The 25169-nt window shown below is 41.7% G+C and overlaps 1 protein-coding gene and 1 long non-coding RNA gene across 2 annotated transcripts; both read left to right on the top strand.

Moving 5' to 3' along the window:
• Nucleotides 1–1913: 1913 nt before the first annotated feature.
• LOC141772477 (uncharacterized) lies at nt 1914–4874 on the top strand. The gene is made up of 3 exons (XR_012594907.1): nt 1914–1999; nt 3013–3108; nt 4656–4874. It is a non-coding gene; the product is annotated as an uncharacterized LOC141772477 (long non-coding RNA).
• Nucleotides 4875–9170: 4296 nt separating this feature from the next.
• On the top strand, nt 9171–23988 carry LOC141776744 (scavenger receptor cysteine-rich domain-containing protein DMBT1-like; the record flags this gene model as incomplete). The annotated part of the gene is made up of 12 exons (XM_074650526.1): nt 9171–9559; nt 10386–10684; nt 13076–13792; nt 14408–14797; nt 16212–16889; nt 17586–17888; nt 21297–21563; nt 21696–21904; nt 22876–23024; nt 23152–23394; nt 23493–23652; nt 23767–23988. Coding segments are annotated over 12 exons (3885 nt in total), but the record flags the coding sequence as incomplete, so codon positions are not given.
• Nucleotides 23989–25169: the final 1181 nt, after the last annotated feature.

Raw genomic sequence — 25169 nt, 5'->3', positions numbered from 1 at the left:
CACCCATCACCATCCATCATAGTTGACAGGTGAACTACATTACAGTAGCGGCACTGGAGGGCAGGTGTAGTGGAAAGCCTCCCAGCATGCACTGGGGCAACAGGTGAATTAATATCAGTCTCTGTTTATCTCTAGTGTTCCTATGGGTCATCTGTGGTCAGTCTTATATAAATATGGTTACACTATCAGTGTTGTTGTGTGTACGTATGTTGCTGTACTGATCCCCTGCTCTGAGAAGCTAATAACAGCATCCTCTTGAGCTGGAAACTTCCACACGCTGATAAAAAACGGTTCTCCTCTTTGGTGGCAAAAGTGAGATAGCAGACAATGATTGAACAGCAGCCATATTGGGGCATCCTACTTGCTTCTGACTGTTCTCCTCTCCTCCATGGAGCACATGGGTATAGACGTCCTAGGCCAGGAAGGAACCTGGACTGGTGATGCTGAACCTTGAAACCTCCAGTCCACATATACTGAGAATGGACTTTTCAGTAGGATACATCTTGTGTCCAGCAGTTAAACTTTTAAAACGAGAAATATTTGCATATGCTTGCACTCTACTCAAGTGTTTCTATTTTGTTAGAATGTTAATCCACTAAACTTAGCTGTAAGTTACTGCAAAATAAAGTTTCACATGTAAAACATACAATGAGGTCATACTGTATATTTCTTTTGCAGACCTGGAGCAACTGGAGGGATGTCTCAAGTGTGGAGCCCTCTCATGGGGCTTCAGAGGCCTATGAGGGGATGCACAGGGTGTGAGCAGCCTCCACAGGGCTCCAAAGAGCTCTGGAGGGATGCCTGGCACCAAAGAGAGGGGAATGCAATTCAAATGTCTGCCTCTGGTTATGCAGGGCAAAGGGGATCGGACCCAAACGCAGAACGAGGAGGAAGCAGGATGACTTCCGTGATTTTATTGGTGAAATACCTTACAGGCAGGTAAAGGTAGGCAGACAAGTGGGCCGGAAGGCAAAGGGGCATGTACACAGGAAACAGGCAGGCAGGTAGGTAGGTACAGGTAAGCATACAGATAATAGATGCTTGAACACAAGAGCACCAAGCAAGAAACAAACAAAGCAACTAGGACATAATCTCTATGAACAGATATCTGCATTTTTGTATCGGCAGCGTTCTGGTTTGTAATCAGAGTAGTATTGACCAATCAGAGGTCTGATCTGAGATCTGCAAAAACTTGCAAAAACTCTCCATTTGAGGACAATGCCTAACCTTAACAATCTTGTGAGAGTTTCCCCAGTTTGGGGGCTCTGTTCTAGCCACTACCCTGCTGGATGGATGGATGGAAAATGGAAATGAAGGGGTCTGAGGAATAGGGAATGTGGCTGGAGAGGAGAGACCAAGAGACATACTTGTGACAGCCTTAGCCCTCCAGGGTTAACCCCAGTAGTCCGTGTGGATGTGTTCTCCCGCCTGATGGACACCTGGTAAAACACTCTCTGCCTCTCACATCCCTTAGAACACAGTGGTGAACGTAAGAGCAGACATATAGGAAAGACTCTTGTTGCCCCTTATTAATCATTTGACAGAATTCAAATTCTGTGCTATACAATTGAGCCACCAAAGTTGAAGACTGTGACCTGGTTCTGCATCAGGCAGAAGCCAAATGGATTTTTTCTTTTATCTGAGAAAGTTTTCCCATAATGTAAGTTGTTCTGGGGACGACCTTTCATTTACTGCAATCTAGTGGAAATATTGTAAAATACTGTAAACTTCTATTGTTCCAACTCATAACTTGTCAGGCAAGGTCAAGTGGTTAACTTGGTTGCTTGTCTAGATATTCAACATTCTTAAACTTGGCTACCACTTCAGAAAACATACCGAGCATCATTGTGCCACCTAATTACCTTCTGGCTCCTATAAATGGTCCAGTACACCAAGGGACGCAGTACAGGTCTGCGGCTCACAGAGACTCTCTTCTGACAACTGCCGCAGCACTGCCAGTCAGCCTCCAAGGACAACTGCCTGCCTCACACCTGGAAAAGTAAGTGAATGATGATGACAATAATGATGGGGGCAGTGGTGGAGGTGATTAACAGAATATAGACAGTACTGTACATTTTATGATTGGGCTATTCATGAGATATAATTGGTTAACACTTGTTAACACGAATGGGTAAAATCAGTTCCCTTGCAAATTTGTACCCTGGTATTGTGTTTATCTTTACAATTCAAGTTACATTTTGAGGGTTACATGTGACTAACAATGTAATAGTTATATTATATGTCTCTGGACGCCAACACTGGCTTCTACACGGTCCCATTCTCACAGTTGAATTCTCGAACAAGCTCTTTCACTCACTAGCTGAGTTTCCATTCAATATTTTTATGTGTATTTTGAAGCATCACATTAGAAAAGCTGTATGGAAATGGCAAAATTCGATAAAAGTTCCTCAGTCTCTTCCTGGGTAATCCCATAACGCACGAATGCTTGTCTTTGTCTACGGACAGCATGAAACATGGCCAATACTAGCGGACATGAAAGAACAATTAACACTTGCCCAATTGAAAAAAATTCATGAAGACCCCTTGCCATTTTTCTATCTTACATGGGTTAGATGGCCAAGGCAATCTGTTTTGTTTCCAGTTCACAACCTCTACTTTTTCTACTCTGTCTACTAGGAGTTTACAGCCATGCAAAGCCTACTTCTGTCAACTTCTGACAAAACTACATTGTAGCCGAGTTTATTTGCTCCAAACCAGTTGATGGAAACGTGCCTAGTTTGCATTTCTTTCTTGCAACATTTCAAAAGTTTGCTTAAAATTCAATTGAATGGAAACATGGCTACTGTTGGATTCCCAAGCACCCACTTCAAGAGTTACACTGGAAATAAACCATCTTTTAATCTATTAATGTAATCTAATTTCTGACCTTGTTGATGGTAGAATGATTTGATAATTTTGTGAGTTTGTATTTGCATTTACATCCATTATTGAGCAAGCCATTAGAGTCTGCTTTCACACAGTTTGTTAAAATGTCTCTTTTGTTCTATTCAGCAAGTGTACGTCTAATCTGCTGGATGTGGCCCATAATGGGGATGACTCGGGGTATGCTGTTGCTCCTACTAATGCAGACTTTAACAGGATGGACAGGTAAAGTGTCTGACATATTACCAGTTTACACATTAAGCTCAAATTCTTATGAGATTAAAATTTCACTAATCAATAGTTTATATTAACAATAGATCAAATAAATTAAATAATTCTTGTAATGTGAAGGGGCTTGCAGGGAGTGTCAAAACCACAGAGGATTACCACCTCACTCTGCAGTCCCCTCCAGCTCTATAGAACATTACAGCATCTTTCTGCTTATTGTTTTGGTATTACAGCCAGCAACTTTATTATTTACCTTCACTCTCGCCACTCTCATCAACGTGGTTTCCAGCCTCGGGGGCAGTTGTTTCAGTGACAAAGCTCTGATAAACCCACTGTACACTGCTTGCCCAGCACCAAATGGCTGACAGAAAAAATGAGTTGTGGCTAGACTGCATGTCCATGTTATAGCGCGTGTTTACATAACTTGCCGGTAGCTTCTGCTAGCTAGCTAGCTACCGACTCAACATTAGCATACCAAAACTACCACCACAAAGTAAAACTTATCTCCAAGGCATTACCGGCGTAATGTTCCCTGTGTTCTCCTTTAACTAACTAACTAACTAAATAATAATAGTAAATAATAATAAATAACTATCTAACTTGGTTATAATCCCAAGCCGACGTGCACACAGACCAACTTGGTGGCTGCTGTCACCGGCAGCTCATGGCGGAGCTGGTGTCTGTCGGCTTGGGAGTATAACCAAGTGAGTGAGTTAGTTAGTGCTGCAGTAATTTTTAACTGGGTTACACAGCCAAATATTATAAATCTATATTTCTTTATGTGGAGATATAATACATTGATAGACACATGAAGGTCATGCCTATTATGCACAATAAGCAAATTCACAAGACATTATAATGCATTCATAAGGCTTTATAAAACTCTTTATACATGTTTATAATCATGCATGACGACCTTTAACAAGCATTATGAAGTATTATAAGTGATGGACATAATGTTTTAAGTTAAGCATTCATAATGTGTTATACCTCCATGCCAAAGTCACAAAGGTGTTTGAAGGGAGAATCTGAGTCCTGGCTTACACAGCATTATAACTAATGTAACTTTAGCTAGTCATAAAGACACATAGAGAACTGCTCTAACATATAATAACAGATAATAAATTCTAAGTTTCTGAACTGGAATAATGTCCTATAACCATCAATAACATGATATAGGATGACTTTGTGAACTTTAATTAAAGGGACAGCACTGTATAAGGTTTTTAGCAATTGCATGATACTATAAAAATTATGAGGACTTATGAGCAGTATTTGCTGGCTACAGATACGGACATTTGTAATTGCGTTGTGGTGCGTGTCTTTGGGAGGAATGTTGTTTTCCTACGTGGTTACGGCAACCATGTAAGTTCCAATTCCGAGCACGGCAAAAAAATATGTGTTCCCTTTCTAGATGTTCTTGCCTAAACACACATTATCCCTGATTAAGTGCATTATCTGATTTATCACATTGGGATAAAGTGTCTTTATTTTTTCACCTTCTCCAACCACAACTGCTCCACCCACACCTGCTCCAACCACAGCTACTCCAACCACAGCTGCTCAAACCACAACTGATTCAACCAAAATTGCTTCAACCACACCTGCCACAGCCACAGCACCACTAAGTCCTCAAGTGAGACTAGCCGACTGTAAACACCGCTGCTCTGGCAGAGTGGAGATCTTCCACCTTGACCGTTGGGGGACGGTGTGTGACGACCTTTGGAATTTGAATGACGCTCAGGTGGTTTGTCGACAAATGGGCTGTGGCAGGGTTCTGGCAGCACCAGGAAATGCATATTTTGGACAGGGCACTGGACAAATTTGGTTAGATGACCTTCACTGTACAGGGAATGAGTCATCACTAACAGACTGTCCACATCTGGGATTAGGGAATCACAACTGTCTTCATTTTGAGGATGCGAGTGTCATTTGTGAAGGTAAGTTTATGCACAGAGTAAGTGCACTGTTGGTATTGTTCACATATAAATAGAGAAAGCACATTATATCAAAAGGATTAAATGATCCAGTACAGTTACATTGAAAAAATGGGGCTTTTACTCAATACTGTTGTAATTGAAACCTGCAGTTGCTGTGTGGGTTGAAAGAAATTTTGCTTTCCCTTCAACCAGAAATTCTTCCAGTGAGACTGGTCAACTCTAACACCCCCTGCTCTGGCAGAGTGGAGGTCCTCCAACATGGCCATTGGGGGACGGTGTGTGACAACTACTGGAATTTGAATGATGCTCATGTGGTTTGTCGACAGCTGGGCTGTGGCAGAGCTCTGTCAGCTCTAGGAAACGCAGCTTTTGGACAGGGCACTGGACCAATTTGGTTAGCTGACCTTCACTGTACAGGGAATGAGGCATCACTAACACATTGTCAACATCCGGGATTTGGGGAGCACTACTGTCATCATGCTGAGGATGCTGGTGTCATTTGTGAAGGTAAGTTTATTCATACAGTAAGCACACTGCAGTTGGTCTTCACATATAATAAGAGAAGGCACCTAATATAATAGCACTAGCTGGATACCATAAAGAATGGACATCTTTATTTACAACAAGCCACATTTACAATTAAAACATATGTTTCCAAACTCTAATTTGTATCATACAGAATGAGCATCCTCCTACACCACAATAAGAAAATATACTATTGAGGCAATAAAAAATAAAGGTGCCAAAGAATTAAATGATCAAGTCCAGTTACATTGTAGAAATGGGGCTTTTGTTCAATAGTGTTGTAATTGCAACCTGCAGTTGTCATGTGGGTTGACAGAGATTTTGTTCTGCCTTCAAACAGGAATTCACAAGATTACTTCAACCAAGACTACTCCAACCACAACTACTCCAACCACTACTACTCAAACCACGACTACAATCACAACTCATCCATACACTGCACCATATCCTGCAGTGAGACTGGTCAACTCTAACAGCAGGTGTTCTGGCAGAGTGGAGATTTACCACCACTACCGTTGGGGGACGGTTTGTGACAACTACTGGAATTTGAATGATGCTCATGTGGTTTGTCAACAGCTGGGCTGTGGTAGAGCTCTGTTAGCTCTAGGAAACGCAGCTTTTGGACAGGGCACTGGACCAATTTGGTTAGCTGACCTTCACTGTACAGGGAATGAGGCATCACTAACACACTGTCAACACCCGGGATATGGGAACCACTACTGTCATCATACTGAGGATGCTGGTGTCTTTTGTGAAGGTAAATTTATGCATACAGTAAGCATACTGCAGTTGGTTTTCACATATAATTAGAGAAGGCACCTAATATAATAGCACTAACTGGATACCATGAAGAATGGACATCTTTATTTACAACAAGCCACATTTACAATTAAAACATACGTTTCGAAACTCTAATATGTATCATACAGAATGAGCATCCTCTTCCACCACAATAAGCAAATCTGCTATTGAGGCAAATAAAAATAAAGGTGCCAAAGAATTAAATGATCAAGTCCAGTTACATTGAAGAAATGGGGATTTTGTTCTATAGTGTTGTAATTTGTCATGTGGGTTGACAGAGATTTTGCTTTCTGTTCAAACAGGAATTCCCACGACTACTTCAACCACAACTACTCCAACCACAACTACTCAAACCACGACTACTCCAACCACAACTACTCCTACCACAACTACTCCAACAACAACTACTCCAACCACAACTACTCCAACCACGACTACTCCAACCACAACTACTCCTACCACAACTACTCCAACAACAACTACTCCAACTACAACTACTCCAACAACGACTACTCCAACCACAACTACTCCAACAACAACTACTCAAACCACAACTACTCCAACAACAACTAGTCCAACCACGACTCCAGTCGCAATTCATCCATACACTGCACCATATCCTGCAGTGAGACTGGTCAACTCTAACAGCAGCTGTTCTGGCAGAGTGGAGATCTACCGCCACTACAATTGGGGGACGGTTTGTGACAACTATTGGGATTTGAATGATGCTCATGTGGTTTGTCGACAGCTGGGCTGTGGCAGAGCTCTGTCAGCTCTAGGAAATGCATATTTTGGACAGGGCACTGGACCAATTTGGTTAGCTGACCTTCACTGTACAGGGAATGAAGCATCACTAACAAACTGTACCCATCGGGGATTAGGGTACCACTACTGTCATCATGCTGAGGATGCTGGTGTCATTTGTGAAGGTAAGTTTATGCATACAGTAAGCACACTGCAGTTGGTATTGTTCACATATAATTAGAGAAGGCACCACACATCATAGAACTAACTGGATACCATAAAGAATGGACATCTTTATTTACAACAAGCCACATTTATAATTAAAACATATGTTTCGAAACTCAAATTTGTATCATAAAAAATTAGCATCCTCTTCCACCACAATAAGTAAATCTGCTATTGAGGCAATTAAAAATAAAGGTGCCGAAGAATTAAATGATCAAGTCCAGTTACATTGAAGAAATTGGGCTTTTGTTCTTTAGTGTTGTAATTTGTCATGTGGGTTGACAGAGATTTTGCTTTCCGTTCAAACAGGAATTCCCACGACTACTTCAACCACAACTACTCCTACCACAACTACTCCAACAACAACTACTCCAACCACAACTACTCCAACCACGACTAATCCAACCACAACTACTCCTACCACAACTACTCCAACCACAACTACTCCAACTACAACTACTCCAACCACGACTACTCCAACCACAACTACTCCTACCACAACTACTCCAACCACAACTACTCCAACAACGACTACTCCAACCACAACTACTCCTACCACAACTACTCCAACCACAACTACTCCAACAACGACTACTCCAACCACAACTACTCCTACCACAACTACTCCAACAACAACTACTCCAACCACAACTACTCCAACCACGACTACTCCAACCACAACTACTCCTACCACAACTACTCCAACAACAACTACTCAAACCACAACTACTCCAACAACAACTACTCCAACCACGACTCCAATCGCAACTCATCCATACACTGCACCATATCCTGCAGTGAGACTGGTCAACTCTAACAGCAGCTGTTCTGGCAGAGTGGAGATTTACCACCACTATCGTTGGGGGACGGTTTGTGACAACTACTGGGATTTGAATGATGCTCATGTGGTTTGTCAACAGCTGGGCTGTGGCAGAGCTCTGTCAGCTCTAGGAAACGCATATTTTGGACAGGGCACTGGACCAATTTGGTTAGCTGACCTTCACTGTACAGGGAATGAGGCATCATTAACACACTGTCAACATCCGGGATTTGCGAACCACTACTGTCATCATGCTGAGGATGCTGGTGTCATTTGTGAAGGTAAGTTTATGCATACAGTAAGCACACTGCAGTTGGTATTGTTCACATATAATTAGAGAAGGCACCACACATCCTAGAACTAACTGGATACCATAAAGAATGGACATCTTTATTTACAGCAAGCCACATTTATAATTAAAACATACCTTTCGAAACTCAAATTTGTATCATAAAGAATGAGCATCCTCTTCCACCACAATAAGTAAATCTGCTATTGAAGCAATTAAAAATAAAGGTGCCGAAGAATTAAATGATCAAGTCCAGTTACATTGAAGAAATTGGGCTTTTGTTCTTTAGTGTTGTAATTTGTCATGTGGGTTGACAGAGATTTTGCTTTCCGTTCAAACAGGAATTCCCACGACTACTCCAACAACAACTACTCCAACCACAACTACTCCAACTACAACTACTCCAACAACGACTACTCCAACCACAACTACTCCTACCACAACTACTCCAACAACAACTACTCCAACCACAACTACTCCAACCACGACTACTCCAACCACAACTACTCCTACCACAACTACTCCAACAACAACTACTCCAACTACAACTACTCCAACAACGACTACTCCAACCACAACTACTCCTACCACAACTACTCCAACAACAACTACTCCAACCACAACTACTCCAACCACGACTACTCCAACCACAACTACTCCTACCACAACTACTCCAACAACAACTACTCAAACCACAACTACTCCAAAAACAACTACTCCAACCACGACTCCAGTCGCAATTCATCCATACACTGCACCATATCCTGCAGTGAGACTGGTCAACTCTAACAGCAGCTGTTCTGGCAGAGTGGAGATCTACCGCCACTACAATTGGGGGACGGTTTGTGACAACTATTGGGATTTGAATGATGCTCATGTGGTTTGTCGACAGCTGGGCTGTGGCAGAGCTCTGTCAGCTCTAGGAAATGCATATTTTGGACAGGGCACTGGACCAATTTGGTTAGCTGACCTTCACTGTACAGGGAATGAAGCATCACTAACAAACTGTACCCATCGGGGATTAGGGTACCACTACTGTCATCATGCTGAGGATGCTGGTGTCATTTGTGAAGGTAAGTTTATGCATACAGTAAGCACACTGCAGTTGGTATTGTTCACATATAATTAGAGAAGGCACCATACATCCTAGAACTAACTGGATATCATAAAGAATAGAAATCTTTATTTACAACAAGCCACATTTATAATTAAAACATACGTTTTGAAACTCTAATTTGTATCCTAAAGAATGAGCATGCTCTTCCACCACAATAAGTAAATCTGCTATTGAGGCAATGAAAAATAAAGGTGCCGAAGAATTAAATGATCAAGTCCAGTTACATTGAAGAAATTGGGCTTTTGTTCTTTAGTGTTGTAATTTGTCATGCGGGTTGACAGAGATTTTGCTTTCCGTTCAAACAGGAATTCCCACGACTACTTCAACCACAACTACTCCTACCACAACTACTCCAACAACAACTACTCCAACCACAACTACTTCAACCACGACTACTCCAACCACAACTACTCCTACCACAACTACTCCAACCACAACTACTCCAACTACAACTACTCCAACAACGACTACTACAACCACAACTACTCCTACCACAACTACTCCAACAACAACTACTCCAACCACGACTACTCCAACCACAACTACTCCTACCACAACTACTCCAACCACAACTACTCCAACTACAACTACTCCAACAACGACTACTCCAACAACAACTACTCCTACCACAACTACTCCAACAACAACTACTCCAACCACAACTACTCCAACCACGACTACTCCAACCACAACTACTCCTACCACAACTACTCCAACAACAACTACTCAAACCACAACTACTCCAACAACAACTACTCCAACCACGACTCCAATCGCAACTCATCCATACACTGCACCATATCCTGCAGTGAGACTGGTCAACTCTAACAGCAGCTGTTCTGGCAGAGTGGAGATTTACCACCACTATCGTTGGGGGACGGTTTGTGACAACTACTGGGATTTGAATGATGCTCATGTGGTTTGTCAACAGCTGGGCTGTGGCAGAGCTCTGTCAGCTCTAGGAAACGCATATTTTGGACAGGGCACTGGACCAATTTGGTTAGCTGACCTTCACTGTACAGGGAATGAGGCATCATTAACACACTGTCAACATCCGGGATTTGCGAACCACTACTGTCATCATGCTGAGGATGCTGGTGTCATTTGTGAAGGTAAGTTTATGCATACAGTAAGCACACTGCAGTTGGTATTGTTCACATATAATTAGAGAAGGCACCACACATCCTAGAACTAACTGGATACCATAAAGAATGGAAATCTTTATTTACAGCAAGCCACATTTATAATTAAAACATACCTTTCGAAACTCAAATTTGTATCATAAAGAATGAGCATCCTCTTCCACCACAATAAGTAAATCTGCTATTGAAGCAATTAAAAATAAAGGTGCCGAAGAATTAAATGATCAAGTCCAGTTACATTGAAGAAATTGGGCTTTTGTTCTTTAGTGTTGTAATTTGTCATGTGGGTTGACAGAGATTTTGCTTTCCGTTCAAACAGGAATTCCCACGACTACTTCAACCACAACTACTCCTACCACAACTACTCCAACAACAACTACTCCAACCACAACTACTCCAACCACGACTACTCCAACCACAACTACTCCTACCACAACTACTCCAACAACAACTACTCCAACTACAACTACTCCAACAACGACTACTCCAACCACAACTACTCCTACCACAACTACTCCAACAACAACTACTCCAACCACAACTACTCCAACCACGACTACTCCAACCACAACTACTCCTACCACAACTACTCCAACAACAACTACTCAAACCACAACTACTCCAACAACAACTACTCCAACCACGACTCCAGTCGCAATTCATCCATACACTGCACCATATCCTGCAGTGAGACTGGTCAACTCTAACAGCAGCTGTTCTGGCAGAGTGGAGATCTACCGCCACTACAATTGGGGGACGGTTTGTGACAACTATTGGGATTTGAATGATGCTCATGTGGTTTGTCGACAGCTGGGCTGTGGCAGAGCTCTGTCAGCTCTAGGAAATGCATATTTTGGACAGGGCACTGGACCAATTTGGTTAGCTGACCTTCACTGTACAGGGAATGAAGCATCACTAACAAACTGTACCCATCGGGGATTAGGGTACCACTACTGTCATCATGCTGAGGATGCTGGTGTCATTTGTGAAGGTAAGTTTATGCATACAGTAAGCACACTGCAGTTGGTATTGTTCACATATAATTAGAGAAGGCACCACACATCCTAGAACTAACTGGATACCATAAAGAATGGACATCTTTATTTACAGCAAGCCACATTTATAATTAAAACATACCTTTCGAAACTCAAATTTGTATCATAAAGAATGAGCATCCTCTTCCACCACAATAAGTAAATCTGCTATTGAAGCAATTAAAAATAAAGGTGCCGAAGAATTAAATGATCAAGTCCAGTTACATTGAAGAAATTGGGCTTTTGTTCTTCAGTGTTGTAATTTGTCATGTGGGTTGACAGAGATTTTGCTTTCCGTTCAAACAGGAATTCCCACGACTACTTCAACCACAACTACTCCTACCACAACTACTCCAACAACAACTACTCCAACCACAACTACTCCAACCACGACTACTCCAACCACAACTACTCCTACCACAACTACTCCAACAACAACTACTCCAACTACAACTACTCCAACAACGACTACTCCAACCACAACTACTCCTACCACAACTACTCCAACAACAACTACTCCAACCACAACTACTCCAACCACAACTACTCCAACCACAACTACTCCTACCACAACTACTCCAACAACAACTACTCAAACCACAACTACTCCAACAACAACTACTCCAACCACGACTCCAGTCGCAATTCATCCATACACTGCACCATATCCTGCAGTGAGACTGGTCAACTCTAACAGCAGCTGTTCTGGCAGAGTGGAGATCTACCGCCACTACAATTGGGGGACGGTTTGTGACAACTATTGGGATTTGAATGATGCTCATGTGGTTTGTCGACAGCTGGGCTGTGGCAGAGCTCTGTCAGCTCTAGGAAATGCATATTTTGGACATGGCACTGGACCAATTTGGTTAGCTGACCTTCACTGTACAGGGAATGAAGCATCACTAACAAACTGTACCCATCGGGGATTAGGGTACCACTACTGTCATCATGCTGAGGATGCTGGTGTCATTTGTGAAGGTAAGTTTATGCATACAGTAAGCACACTGCAGTTGGTATTGTTCACATATAATTAGAGAAGGCACCATACATCCTAGAACTAACTGGATATCATAAAGAATGGAAATCTTTATTTACAACAAGCCACATTTATAATTAAAACATACGTTTTGAAACTCTAATTTGTATCATAAAGAATGAGCATGCTCTTCCACCACAATAAGTAAATCTGCTATTGAGGCAATGAAAAATAAAGGTGCCGAAGAATTAAATGATCAAGTCCAGTTACATTGAAGAAATTGGGCTTTTGTTCTTTAGTGTTGTAATTTGTCATGTGGGTTGACAGAGATTTTGCTTTCCGTTCAAACAGGAATTCCCACGACTACTTCAACCACAACTACTCCTACCACAACTACTCCAACAACAACTACTCCAACCACAACTACTTCAACCACGACTACTCCAACCACAACTACTCCTTCCACAACTACTCCAACCACAACTACTCCAACTACAACTACTCCAACAACGACTACTCCAACCACAACTACTCCTACCACAACTACTCCAACAACAACTACTCCAACCACAACTACTCCAACCACGACTATTCCAACCACAACTACTCCTACCACAACTACTCCAACCACAACTACTCCAACTACAACTACTCCAACAACGACTACTCCAACAACAACTACTCAAACCACAACTACTCCAACAACAACTACTCCAACCACGACTCCAATCGAAACTCATCCATACACTGCACCATATCCTGCAGTGAGACTGGTCAACTCTAACAGCAGCTGTTCTGGCAGAGTGGAGATTTACCACCACTATCGTTGGGGGACGGTTTGTGACAACTACTGGGATTTGAATGATGCTCATGTGGTTTGTCAACAGCTGGGCTGTGGCAGAGCTCTGTCAGCTCTAGGAAACGCATATTTTGGACAGGGCACTGGACCAATTTGGTTAGCTGACCTTCACTGTACAGGGAATGAGGCATCATTAACACACTGTCAACATCCGGGATTTGCGAACCACTACTGTCATCATGCTGAGGATGCTGGTGTCATTTGTGAAGGTAAGTTTATGCATACAGTAAGCACACTGCAGTTGGTATTGTTCACATATAATTAGAGAAGGCACCACACATCCTAGAACTAACTGGATACCATAAAGAATGGACATCTTTATTTACAACATGCCACATTTATAATTAAAACATACGTTTCGAAACTCAAATTTGTATCATAAAAATGAGCATCCTCTTCCACCACAATAAGTAAATCTGCTATTGAGGCAATTAAAAATAAAGGTGCCGAAGAATTAAATGATCAAGTCCAGTTACATTGAAGAAATTGGGCTTTTGTTCTTTAGTGTTGTAATTTGTCATGTGGGTTGACAGAGATTTTGCTTTCCGTTCAAAAAGGAATTCCCACGACTACTTCAACCACAACTACTCCAACAACAACTACTCCAACCACAACTACTTCAACCACGACTACTCCAACCACAACTACTCCTACCACAACTACTCCAACCACAACTACTCCAACTACAACTACTCCAACAACGACTACTCCAACCACAACTACTCCTACCACAACTACTCCAACAACAACTACTCCAACCACAACTACTCCAACCACGACTACTCCAACCACAACTACTCCTACCACAACTACTCCAACAACAACTACTCAAACCACAACTACTCCAACAACAACTACTCCAACCACGACTCCAATCGAAACTCATCCATACACTGCACCATATCCTGCAGTGAGACTGGTCAACTCTAACAGCAGCTGTTCTGGCAGAGTGGAGATTTACCACCACTATCGTTGGGGGACGGTTTGTGACAACTACTGGGATTTGAATGATGCTCATGTGGTTTGTCAACAGCTGGGCTGTGGCAGAGCTCTGTCAGCTCTAGGAAACGCATATTTTGGACAGGGCACTGGACCAATTTGGTTAGCTGACCTTCACTGTACAGGGAATGAGGCATCATTAACACACTGTCAACATCCGGGATTTGCGAACCACTACTGTCATCATGCTGAGGATGCTGGTGTCATTTGTGAAGGTAAGTTTATGCATACAGTAAGCACACTGCAGTTGGTATTGTTCACATATAATTAGAGAAGGCACCACACATCCTAGAACTAACTGGATATCATAAAGAATGGAAATCTTTATTTACAACAAGCCACATTTATAATTAAAACATACGTTTTGAAACTCTAATTTGTATCATAAAGAATGAGCATGCTCTTCCACCACAATAAGTAAATCTGCTATTGAGGCAATGAAAAATAAAGGTGCCGAAGAATTAAATGATCAAGTCCAGTTACATTGAAGAAATTGGGCTTTTGTTCTTTAGTGTTGTAATTTGTCATGTGGGTTGACAGAGATTTTGCTTTCCGTTCAAACAGGAATTCCCACGACTACTTCAACCACAACTACTCCTACCACAACTACTCCAACAACAACTACTCCAACCACAACTACTTCAACCACGACTACTCCAACCACAACTACTCCTTCCACAACTACTCCAACCACAACTACTCCAACTACAACTACTCCAACAACTACTACTCCAACCACAACTACTCCTACCACAACTACTCCAACAACAACTACTCCAACCACAACTACTCCAACCACGACTATTCCAACCACAACTACTCCTACCACAACTACTCCAACCACAACTACTCCAACTACAACTACTCCAACAACGACTACTCCAACAACAACTACTCAAACCACAACTACTCCAACAACAACTACTCCAACCACGACTCCAATCGAAACTCATCCATACACTGCACCATATCCTGCAGTGAGACTGGTCAACTCTAACAGCAGCTGTTCTGGCAGAGTGGAGATTTACCACCACTATCGTTGGGGGACGGTTTGTGACAACTACTGGGATTTGAATGATGCTCATGTGGTTTGTCAACAGCTGGGCTGTGGCAGAGCTCTGTCAGCTCTAGGAAACGCATATTTTGGACAGGGCACTGGACCAATTTGGTTAGCTGACCTTCACTGTACAGGGAATGAGGCATCATTAACACACTGTCAACATCCGGGATTTGCGAACCACTACTGTCATCATGCTGAGGATGCTGGTGTCATTTGTGAAGGTAAGTTTATGCATACAGTAAGCACACTGCAGTTGGTATTGTTCACATATAATTAGAGAAGGCACCACACATCCTAGAACTAACTGGATACCATAAAGAATGGACATCTTTATTTACAACATGCCACATTTATAATTAAAACATACATTTCGAAACTCAAATTTGTATCATAAAAATGAGCATCCTCTTCCACCACAATAAGTAAATCTGCTATTGAGGCAATTAAAAATAAAGGTGCCGAAGAATTAAATGATCAAGTCCAGTTACATTGAAGAAATTGGGCTTTTGTTCTTTAGTGTTGTAATTTGTCATGTGGGTTGACAGAGATTTTGCTTTCCGTTCAAAAAGGAATTCCCACGACTACTTCAACCACAACTACTCCAACAACAACTACTCCAACCACAACTACTTCAACCACGACTACTCCAACCACAACTACTCCTACCACAACTACTCCAACCACAACTACTCCAACTACAACTACTCCAACAACGACTACTCCAACCACAACTACTCCTACCACAACTACTCCAACAACAACTACTCCAACCACAACTACTCCAACCACGACTACTCCAACCACAACTACTCCTACCACAACTACTCCAACAACAACTACTCAAACCACAACTACTCCAACAACAACTACTCCAACCACGACTCCAATCGAAACTCATCCATACACTGCACCATATCCTGCAGTGAGACTGGTCAACTCTAACAGCAGCTGTTCTGGCAGAGTGGAGATTTACCACCACTATCGTTGGGGGACGGTTTGTGACAACTACTGGGATTTGAATGATGCTCATGTGGTTTGTCAACAGCTGGGCTGTGGCAGAGCTCTGTCAGCTCTAGGAAACGCATATTTTGGACAGGGCACTGGACCAATTTGGTTAGCTGACCTTCACTGTACAGGGAATGAGGCATCATTAACACACTGTCAACATCCGGGATTTGCGAACCACTACTGTCATCATGCTGAGGATGCTGGTGTCATTTGTGAAGGTAAGTTTATGCATACAGTAAGCACACTGCAGTTGGTATTGTTCACATATAATTAGAGAAGGCACCACACATCCTAGAACTAACTGGATACCATAAAGAATGGACATCTTTATTTACAACATGCCACATTTTTAATTAAAACATACGTTTCGAAACTCAAATTTGTATCATAAAAATGAGCATCCTCTTCCACCACAATAAGTAAATCTGCTATTGAGGCAATTAAAAATAAAGGTGCCGAAGAATTAAATGATCAAGTCCAGTTACATTGAAGAAATTGGGCTTTTGTTCTTTAGTGTTGTAATTTGTCATGTGGGTTGACAGAGATTTTGCTTTCCGTTCAAACAGGAATTCCCACGACTACTTCAACCACAACTACTCCTACCACAACTACTCCAACAACAACTACTCCAACCACAACTACTCCAACCACGACTACTCCAACCACAACTACTCCTACCACAACTACTCCAACAACAACTACTCCAACTACAACTACTCCAACAACGACTACTCCAACCACAACTACTCCTACCACAACTACTCCAACAACAACTACTCCAACCACAACTACTCCAACCACGACTACTCCAACCACAACTACTCCTACCACAACTACTCCAACAACAACTACTCAAACCACAACTACTCCAACAACAACTACTCCAACCACGACTCCAGTCGCAATTCATCCATACACTGCACCATATCCTGCAGTGAGACTGGTCAACTCTAACAGCAGCTGTTCTGGCAGAGTGGAGATCTACCGCCACTACAATTGGGGGACGGTTTGTGACAACTATTGGGATTTGAATGATGCTCATGTGGTTTGTCGACAGCTGGGCTGTGGCAGAGCTCTGTCAGCTCTAGGAAATGCATATTTTGGACAGGGCACTGGACCAATTTGGTTAGCTGACCTTCACTGTACAGGGAATGAAGCATCACTAACAAACTGTACCCATCGGGGATTAGGGTACCACTACTGTCATCATGCTGAGGATGCTGGTGTCATTTGTGAAGGTAAGTTTATGCATACAGTAAGCACACTGCAGTTGGTATTGTTCACATATAATTAGAGAAGGCACCATACATCCTAGAACTAACTGGATATCATAAAGAATGGAAATCTTTATTTACAACAAGCCACATTTATAATTAAAACATACGTTTTGAAACTCTAATTTGTATCATAAAGAATGAGCATGCTCTTCCACCACAATAAGTAAATCTGCTATTGAGGCAATGAAAAATAAAGGTGCCGAAGAATTAAATGATCAAGTCCAGTTACATTGAAGAAATTGGGCTTTTGTTCTTTAGTGTTGTAATTTGTCATGTGGGTTGACAGAGATTTTGCTTTCCGTTCAAACAGGAATTCCCACGACTACTTCAACCACAACTACTCCTACCACAACTACTCCAACAACAACTACTCCAACCACAACTACTTCAACCACGACTACTCCAACCACAACTACTCCTTCCACAACTACTCCAACCACAACTACTCCAACTACAACTACTCCAACAACGACTACTCCAACCACAACTACTCCTACCACAACTACTCCAACAACAACTACTCCAACCACAACTACTCCAACCACGACTATTCCAACCACAACTACTCCTACCACAACTACTCCAACCACAACTACTCCAACTACAACTACTCCAACAACGACTACTCCAACAACAACTACTCAAACCACAACTACTCCAACAACAACTACTCCAACCACGACTCCAATCGAAACTCATCCATACACTGCACCATATCCTGCAGTGAGACTGGTCAACTCTAACAGCAGCTGTTCTGGCAGAGTGGAGATTTACCACCACTATCGTTGGGGGACGGTTTGTGACAACTACTGGGATTTGAATGATGCTCATGTGGTTTGTCAACAGCTGGGCTGTGGCAGAGCTCTGTCAGCTCTAGGAAACGCATATTTTGGACAGGGCACTGGACCAATTTGGTTAGCTGACCTTCACTGTACAGGGAATGAGGCATCATTAACACACTGTCAACATCCGGGATTTGCGAACCACTACTGTCATCATGCTGAGGATGCTGGTGTCATTTGTGAAGGTAAGTTTATGCATACAGTAAGCACACTGCAGTTGGTATTGTTCACATATAATTAGAGAAGGCACCACACATCCTAGAACTAACTGGATACCATAAAGAATGGACATCTTTATTTACAACATGCCACATTTATAATTAAAACATACGTTTCGAAACTCAAATTTGTATCATAAAAATGAGCATCCTCTTCCACCACAATAAGTAAATCTGCTATTGAGGCAATTAAAAATAAAGGTGCCGAAGAATTAAATGATCAAGTCCAGTTACATTGAAGAAATTGGGCTTTTGTTCTTTAGTGTTGTAATTTGTCATGTGGGTTGACAGAGATTTTGCTTTCCGTTCAAAAAGGAATTCCCACGACTACTTCAACCACAACTACTCCAACAACAACTACTCCAACCACAACTACTTCAACCACGACTACTCCAACCACAACTACTCCTACCACAACTACTCCAACCACAACTACTCCAACTACAACTACTCCAACAACGACTACTCCAACCACAACTACTCCTACCACAACTACTCCAACAACAACTACTCCAACCACAACTACTCCAACCACGACTACTCCAACCACAAATACTCCTACCACAACTACTCCAACAACAACTACTCAAACCACAACTACTCCAACAACAACTACTCCAACCACGACTCCAATCGAAACTCATCCATACACTGCACCATATCCTGCAGTGAGACTGGTCAACTCTAACAGCAGCTGTTCTGGCAGAGTGGAGATTTACCACCACTATCGTTGGGGGACGGTTTGTGACAACTACTGGGATTTGAATGATGCTCATGTGGTTTGTCAACAGCTGGGCTGTGGCAGAGCTCTGTCAGCTCTAGGAAACGCATATTTTGGACAGGGCACTGGACCAATTTGGTTAGCTGACCTTCACTGTACAGGGAATGAGGCATCATTAACACACTGTCAACATCCGGGATTTGCGAACCACTACTGTCATCATGCTGAGGATGCTGGTGTCATTTGTGAAGGTAAGTTTATGCATACAGTAAGCACACTGCAGTTGGTATTGTTCACATATAATTAGAGAAGGCACCATACATCCTAGAACTAACTGGATATCATAAAGAATGGAAATCTTTATTTACAACAAGCCACATTTATAATTAAAACATACGTTTTGAAACTCTAATTTGTATCATAAAGAATGAGCATGCTCTTCCACCACAATAAGTAAATCTGCTATTGAGGCAATGAAAAATAAAGGTGCCGAAGAATTAAATGATCAAGTCCAGTTACATTGAAGAAATTGGGCTTTTGTTCTTTAGTGTTGTAATTTGTCATGTGGGTTGACAGAGATTTTGCTTTCCGTTCAAACAGGAATTCCCACAACTACTCCAACAACAACTACTCCAACCACAACTACTCCAACCACAACTACTCCAACCACAACTACTCCAACCACGACTACTCCAACCACAACTACTCCTACCACAACTACTCCAACAACAACTACTCCAACCACAACTACTCCAACCACGACTACTTCAACCACAACTACTCCAACCACGACTACTCCAACCACAACTACTCAGACCACAACTACTCCAACCACAACTACTCCAACCACAACTACTCAGACCACAACTACTCCAACCACGACTCCAGTCACAATTCATCCATACACTGCACCATATCCTGCAGTGAGACTGGTCAACTCTAACAGCAGCTGTTCTGGCAGAGTGGAGATCTACCGCCACTACAATTGGGGGACGGTTTGTGACAACTACTGGGATTTGAATGATGCTCATGTGGTTTGTCGACAGCTGGGCTGTGGCAGAGCTCTGTCAGCTCTAGGAAATGCATATTTTGGACAGGGCACTGGACCAATTTGGTTAGCTGACCTTCACTGTACAGGGAATGAAGCATCACTAACAAACTGTACCCATCGGGGATTAGGGTACCACTACTGTCATCATGCTGAGGATGCTGGTGTCATTTGTGAAGGTAAGTTTATGCATACAGTAAGCGCACTGCAGTTGGTATTGTTCACATATAATTAGAGAAGGCACCATACATCCTAGAACTAACTGGATATCATAAAGAATGGAAATCTTTATTTAAAACAAGCCATATTTGCATTTAAAACAAACGTTTATAAACACTGATTTGTATCATACAGAATGATCATCCTCTTCCACCACAATAAGCAAATCTACTATTGAGGCAATTAAAAATAAAGGTGCCAAAGAATTAAATGATCAAGTCCAGTTACATTGAAGAAGTGGGGCTTTTGTTCAATACTGTTGTAATTGCAACCTGCAGTTGTCATGTGGGTTGACAGAGATTTTGCTTTCCCTTCAAACAGGAATTCCCAGGATTACTTCAACCACAACTACTCCTACCACAACTACTCCACCCTCAACTACATCAACCACAACTACTCCAACCACAACTACTCCACCCTCAACTGCTACAACCACAACTTCTCCCACCACGACTATTCTACCCTCAGCTGCCAGAACCACTACTCCACCCTCAACTGTTTCAACCACAACTACTCCAACCCCATATACTCCACCCTCAACTGCTACGACCACAACTTATCCAACCACAACTTCTACAACCACGCATGGTACATCCTTAACTACTACAACCACATATGGTAGATCCACGACTGCTAAAACCACATCTACTACAATGACAACAATCCAGTGAGACAACAATCTCTCCCACTTACACTTCTTTCTTTTCTTTGTTGTTTCAGGCCAACAACCACTAATCCAGGCCTCTCAGCTTGTTTGCTCCCCTTATAAGATTGAAGTTGGTGTCCCACTGCAAAATCTGCTGTCGGCTGGTTTGAATGCATTCTCTGGTCACCTGGCGACCCCATACTGTACCAGCTACACAGTGCGTGATAATATTGTGTGGTACCAAGTGCTACGTAGGACTGGCTTCTGTGGAACTGTAATGACGGTGAGATTAACTACTTACTTACCACCTAATTATTTGTCTATAAGTCTATTGTATTCATTAATTTTCTGTTCTCTTGTACTGGTATTATTCTTTACTGCTCTGTAAATGTATCTTTATATTGTCTGGTGAGACTAAAGGTATGTTCAGCAAGAAAGTAAGGGAAATGTTCACCTTGCGTCAATCACATAAATTTGACTGACTTAAACAGTCAATGTACCAGCTGTACAGACGTTAACTTTAAGCTAGCTAACAACGGAAGCACCAACCGTGTGTTTGGAAGCATGTGTTTGTGTTCATTATTTACCAGGTTTGTGTCTGCTATAGTGGTGCATCATATTGAGTTGTTACTCAGCACTGAATCATTACTTCATGATTTCATGTCCCAGTACTCAAAAGTTTGTTACAGAGTACAACTCAGTGTGGACCATTTTACTTAAGGATAGGCACAAACTTGGTGAGTAATGTGACAGGTAATCATGAAGTGATGATTCAGTGCTTAATAACAACACAAAAAACTTGAGAAGACACAAAATAGAAACTAATACGTGGGTAAGAATGAAGTAATGTTTTGTTAAAGTTTATGTGCCATTTAGCGCATCATTCAGAGGTAATCAAGAACTATGCATTAAGTAAAGGGCCATTATAAGGATTCACAGATACCCACCAACAATTAATTACATATTAGTTCAGTAACATGATATCTAACAGCCATTTCTCAATTAAATAATCATAAGCTACTCTATAAAATTGAATCAGGAGTTGTTCAACAACTTCCCGTTAACAAATGGTATTGAGCAGTTAGCTCCTCCTTCGTTCCTCATTTGTTCCTTTTGTGCACCTTATTGTAAAGTGTTACCCTAATTCCAAAGTTTATTGATTTCAATACAAAAACTGTTTTCACCTACTTACCTGCAGTGAGATTGATAGATTATACACATGACTGGTCATTCATTGATCCTTTTTTCTTTCAGACCAACACCACCCATGCCATCTACAGCAACAGCTTGTTTTTCTACCCTCTAAGTAACGGTTCCTTCAGTCTACCTTCGATTATTCCGTTCTCTTGTGCCTATCCCTTGGAAACCGAAACCAGCCTGAATGCTGTAATCAAACCTCAGATGTGAGTCTTTTATTTCATTCGTTGACTGTATACAACACACTTCAAAGATGTGGGCCTAAATCCCTGGATAATATAATTGCTATTGCAGGAGTGAAATACATCTCTAATTTTCTTTCTTTCTTAACAGCCTTAAAGGTGGCCTCACGGGATCAGGTACCAAAGCCAGAGCCTACATGAATCTTTTCCGGGACTCCAACTATTCATACAGCTACCCAGCGGGTCCGCTCTCTCTGCCAGTGGGCTCTGCCTTGCATGTGCAAGCGTCTGTGCCTCTGAGTGATCCAAGCCTCGCACTCGTGCTGCAGGAGTGCTATACCACTAACTCCTCAAACCCTGATGACCCCGTTCAATACTTTCTCATTCATTCCAGGTATGTGTCTCTCCTAATTTAGATGGACTGGAGTGGAAAATGTAAAATCTGTTGTGATGTGTAATGGTCCTAATGATTTGATCTGACATCTCTGACAGGTGCTCTACTGACTCTCATCGTGTGTCAGTGGTTGAGAACGGCCTGTCCTACCGTGCTCGTTTCTCTGCCCTGCTCTTCCCTCTCCATGGTGACAACCCAAGCGTCTTCATTCACTGCAGACTACGCCTATGTGACAAGAGGAGCCATAACTGTGTTCCAGTGAGTCAGACACTCATCCTCTCACTCAATCAAAATAACCAATAGGCAATCAATGCTTTATATCCAAACACTGAGTATAGTTGTCTAATCATTACACTCCCTCTCACCTCACAGATTTGCAGAAGAAGGACTTATCGCTCTGCTGACACAGACAAAGAAGATTTTGCTACCATTGGACCAATCAACTTCCACTAAATACAATCTGGTATCAGAGCAGATATCTCAGCACTGTCAGCTGTATGGAAGTTATAACCATGTTTCCCTTTTCTCTCATCTTAATCTTTAGGGGAGAACTGACATATTAATGGAGGGAGCTAATAAACACTGCAAAATGAGTGTTATGTTATTTTCTTAAAATGTTGTATGATATACTGTAATGGTTCAGTATTCTAACTCTTTAGTATAATCCCTCATATTTTACCTTTGTACTTTTTTGTAATAAAATGGAAATAATACAAATATTCGTATTAATACAAATTCTGATATTTTTAATGAGTGGGTATGTGCAATTATGCTTGTTCAAAATACTTCTATTTTTTATTTGAAAGTTTATTAGACACAGGATACGGTTAACTGTGGAGCAATATGGATATATAACCCTGTTGATTTAAACGTTCCCATAGCCACATGTCCCAGACAAATCTCTTTAATTTCTTCACTGATTTTCTATGTAAAAATGCTTTTTTGCCCAACTCATCATATTTAAAGCCGCTCTAAATAGGAAATGATCATTTCTGACTTAGTTGGTCTGTGTTTGGTGATTTCATTTATTTTTTCAGTTAATTTCTTCATGTGGCTCAGGACCATGATCACATTGTATGGGACAACATGTCAACACTATGTGTATGTTTTGTGAACCACGTCAAAGTAATTTCTAATTTCGATTGCCTGGAGGACAATAAAGTTTTTCATGATTCCCACAAAAAGCTGTTTTGTCTTATGTTTTCTCTTTCACTTCTGTTATCAGAATTAATATTGGGAGTGTTTACTTTTATTTAAAGCTGAGTTAAGCATTTTGGCAGTCACAATCTTGTTTTTTTGCAACCAGTAGTGACACAGTGGGGCTAAGCATGCTGAACAAGACATTTTTAGATGACTTAGATGTTACAATGAACTGTCATGAACAGAAAACATGCTGTGAAAGAGTTAAAGTTGTAAGACGAAAACACGGACAACACCCAAACTGGACTATACCGTGGTAGCAACCTGTCAATCACAATGTAGCCACGCCCTAAAGCATCCCCTGCTTTATGTTCTATTTGACTCTAAATGGGACCATCATTTACTAAATGAACATCATGCTGTATTGAAGAAGACTTGAAACTAGCGATTGAGACCATAAACTCATGTTTACAGTCTTTACTGAGGTTATAAATCAAGTCAGAAGCAGGCTCATTTTCTCATAGACTTCTATACAGTCAGACTTATTTTAGTAACCAGAGGAGTCGCCCCCTGCTGGCTGTTAGAAAGAATGCAAGTTTAAGGCACTTCAGCATTGGCTTCACTCTTCAGAACAA

Source organism: Sebastes fasciatus, chromosome 1 (assembly GCF_043250625.1).
Source record: "Sebastes fasciatus isolate fSebFas1 chromosome 1, fSebFas1.pri, whole genome shotgun sequence".
Classification (NCBI taxonomy): Eukaryota; Metazoa; Chordata; class Actinopteri; order Perciformes; family Sebastidae; genus Sebastes; species Sebastes fasciatus.
This window is presented reverse-complemented; position numbering and strand designations above follow the sequence as displayed.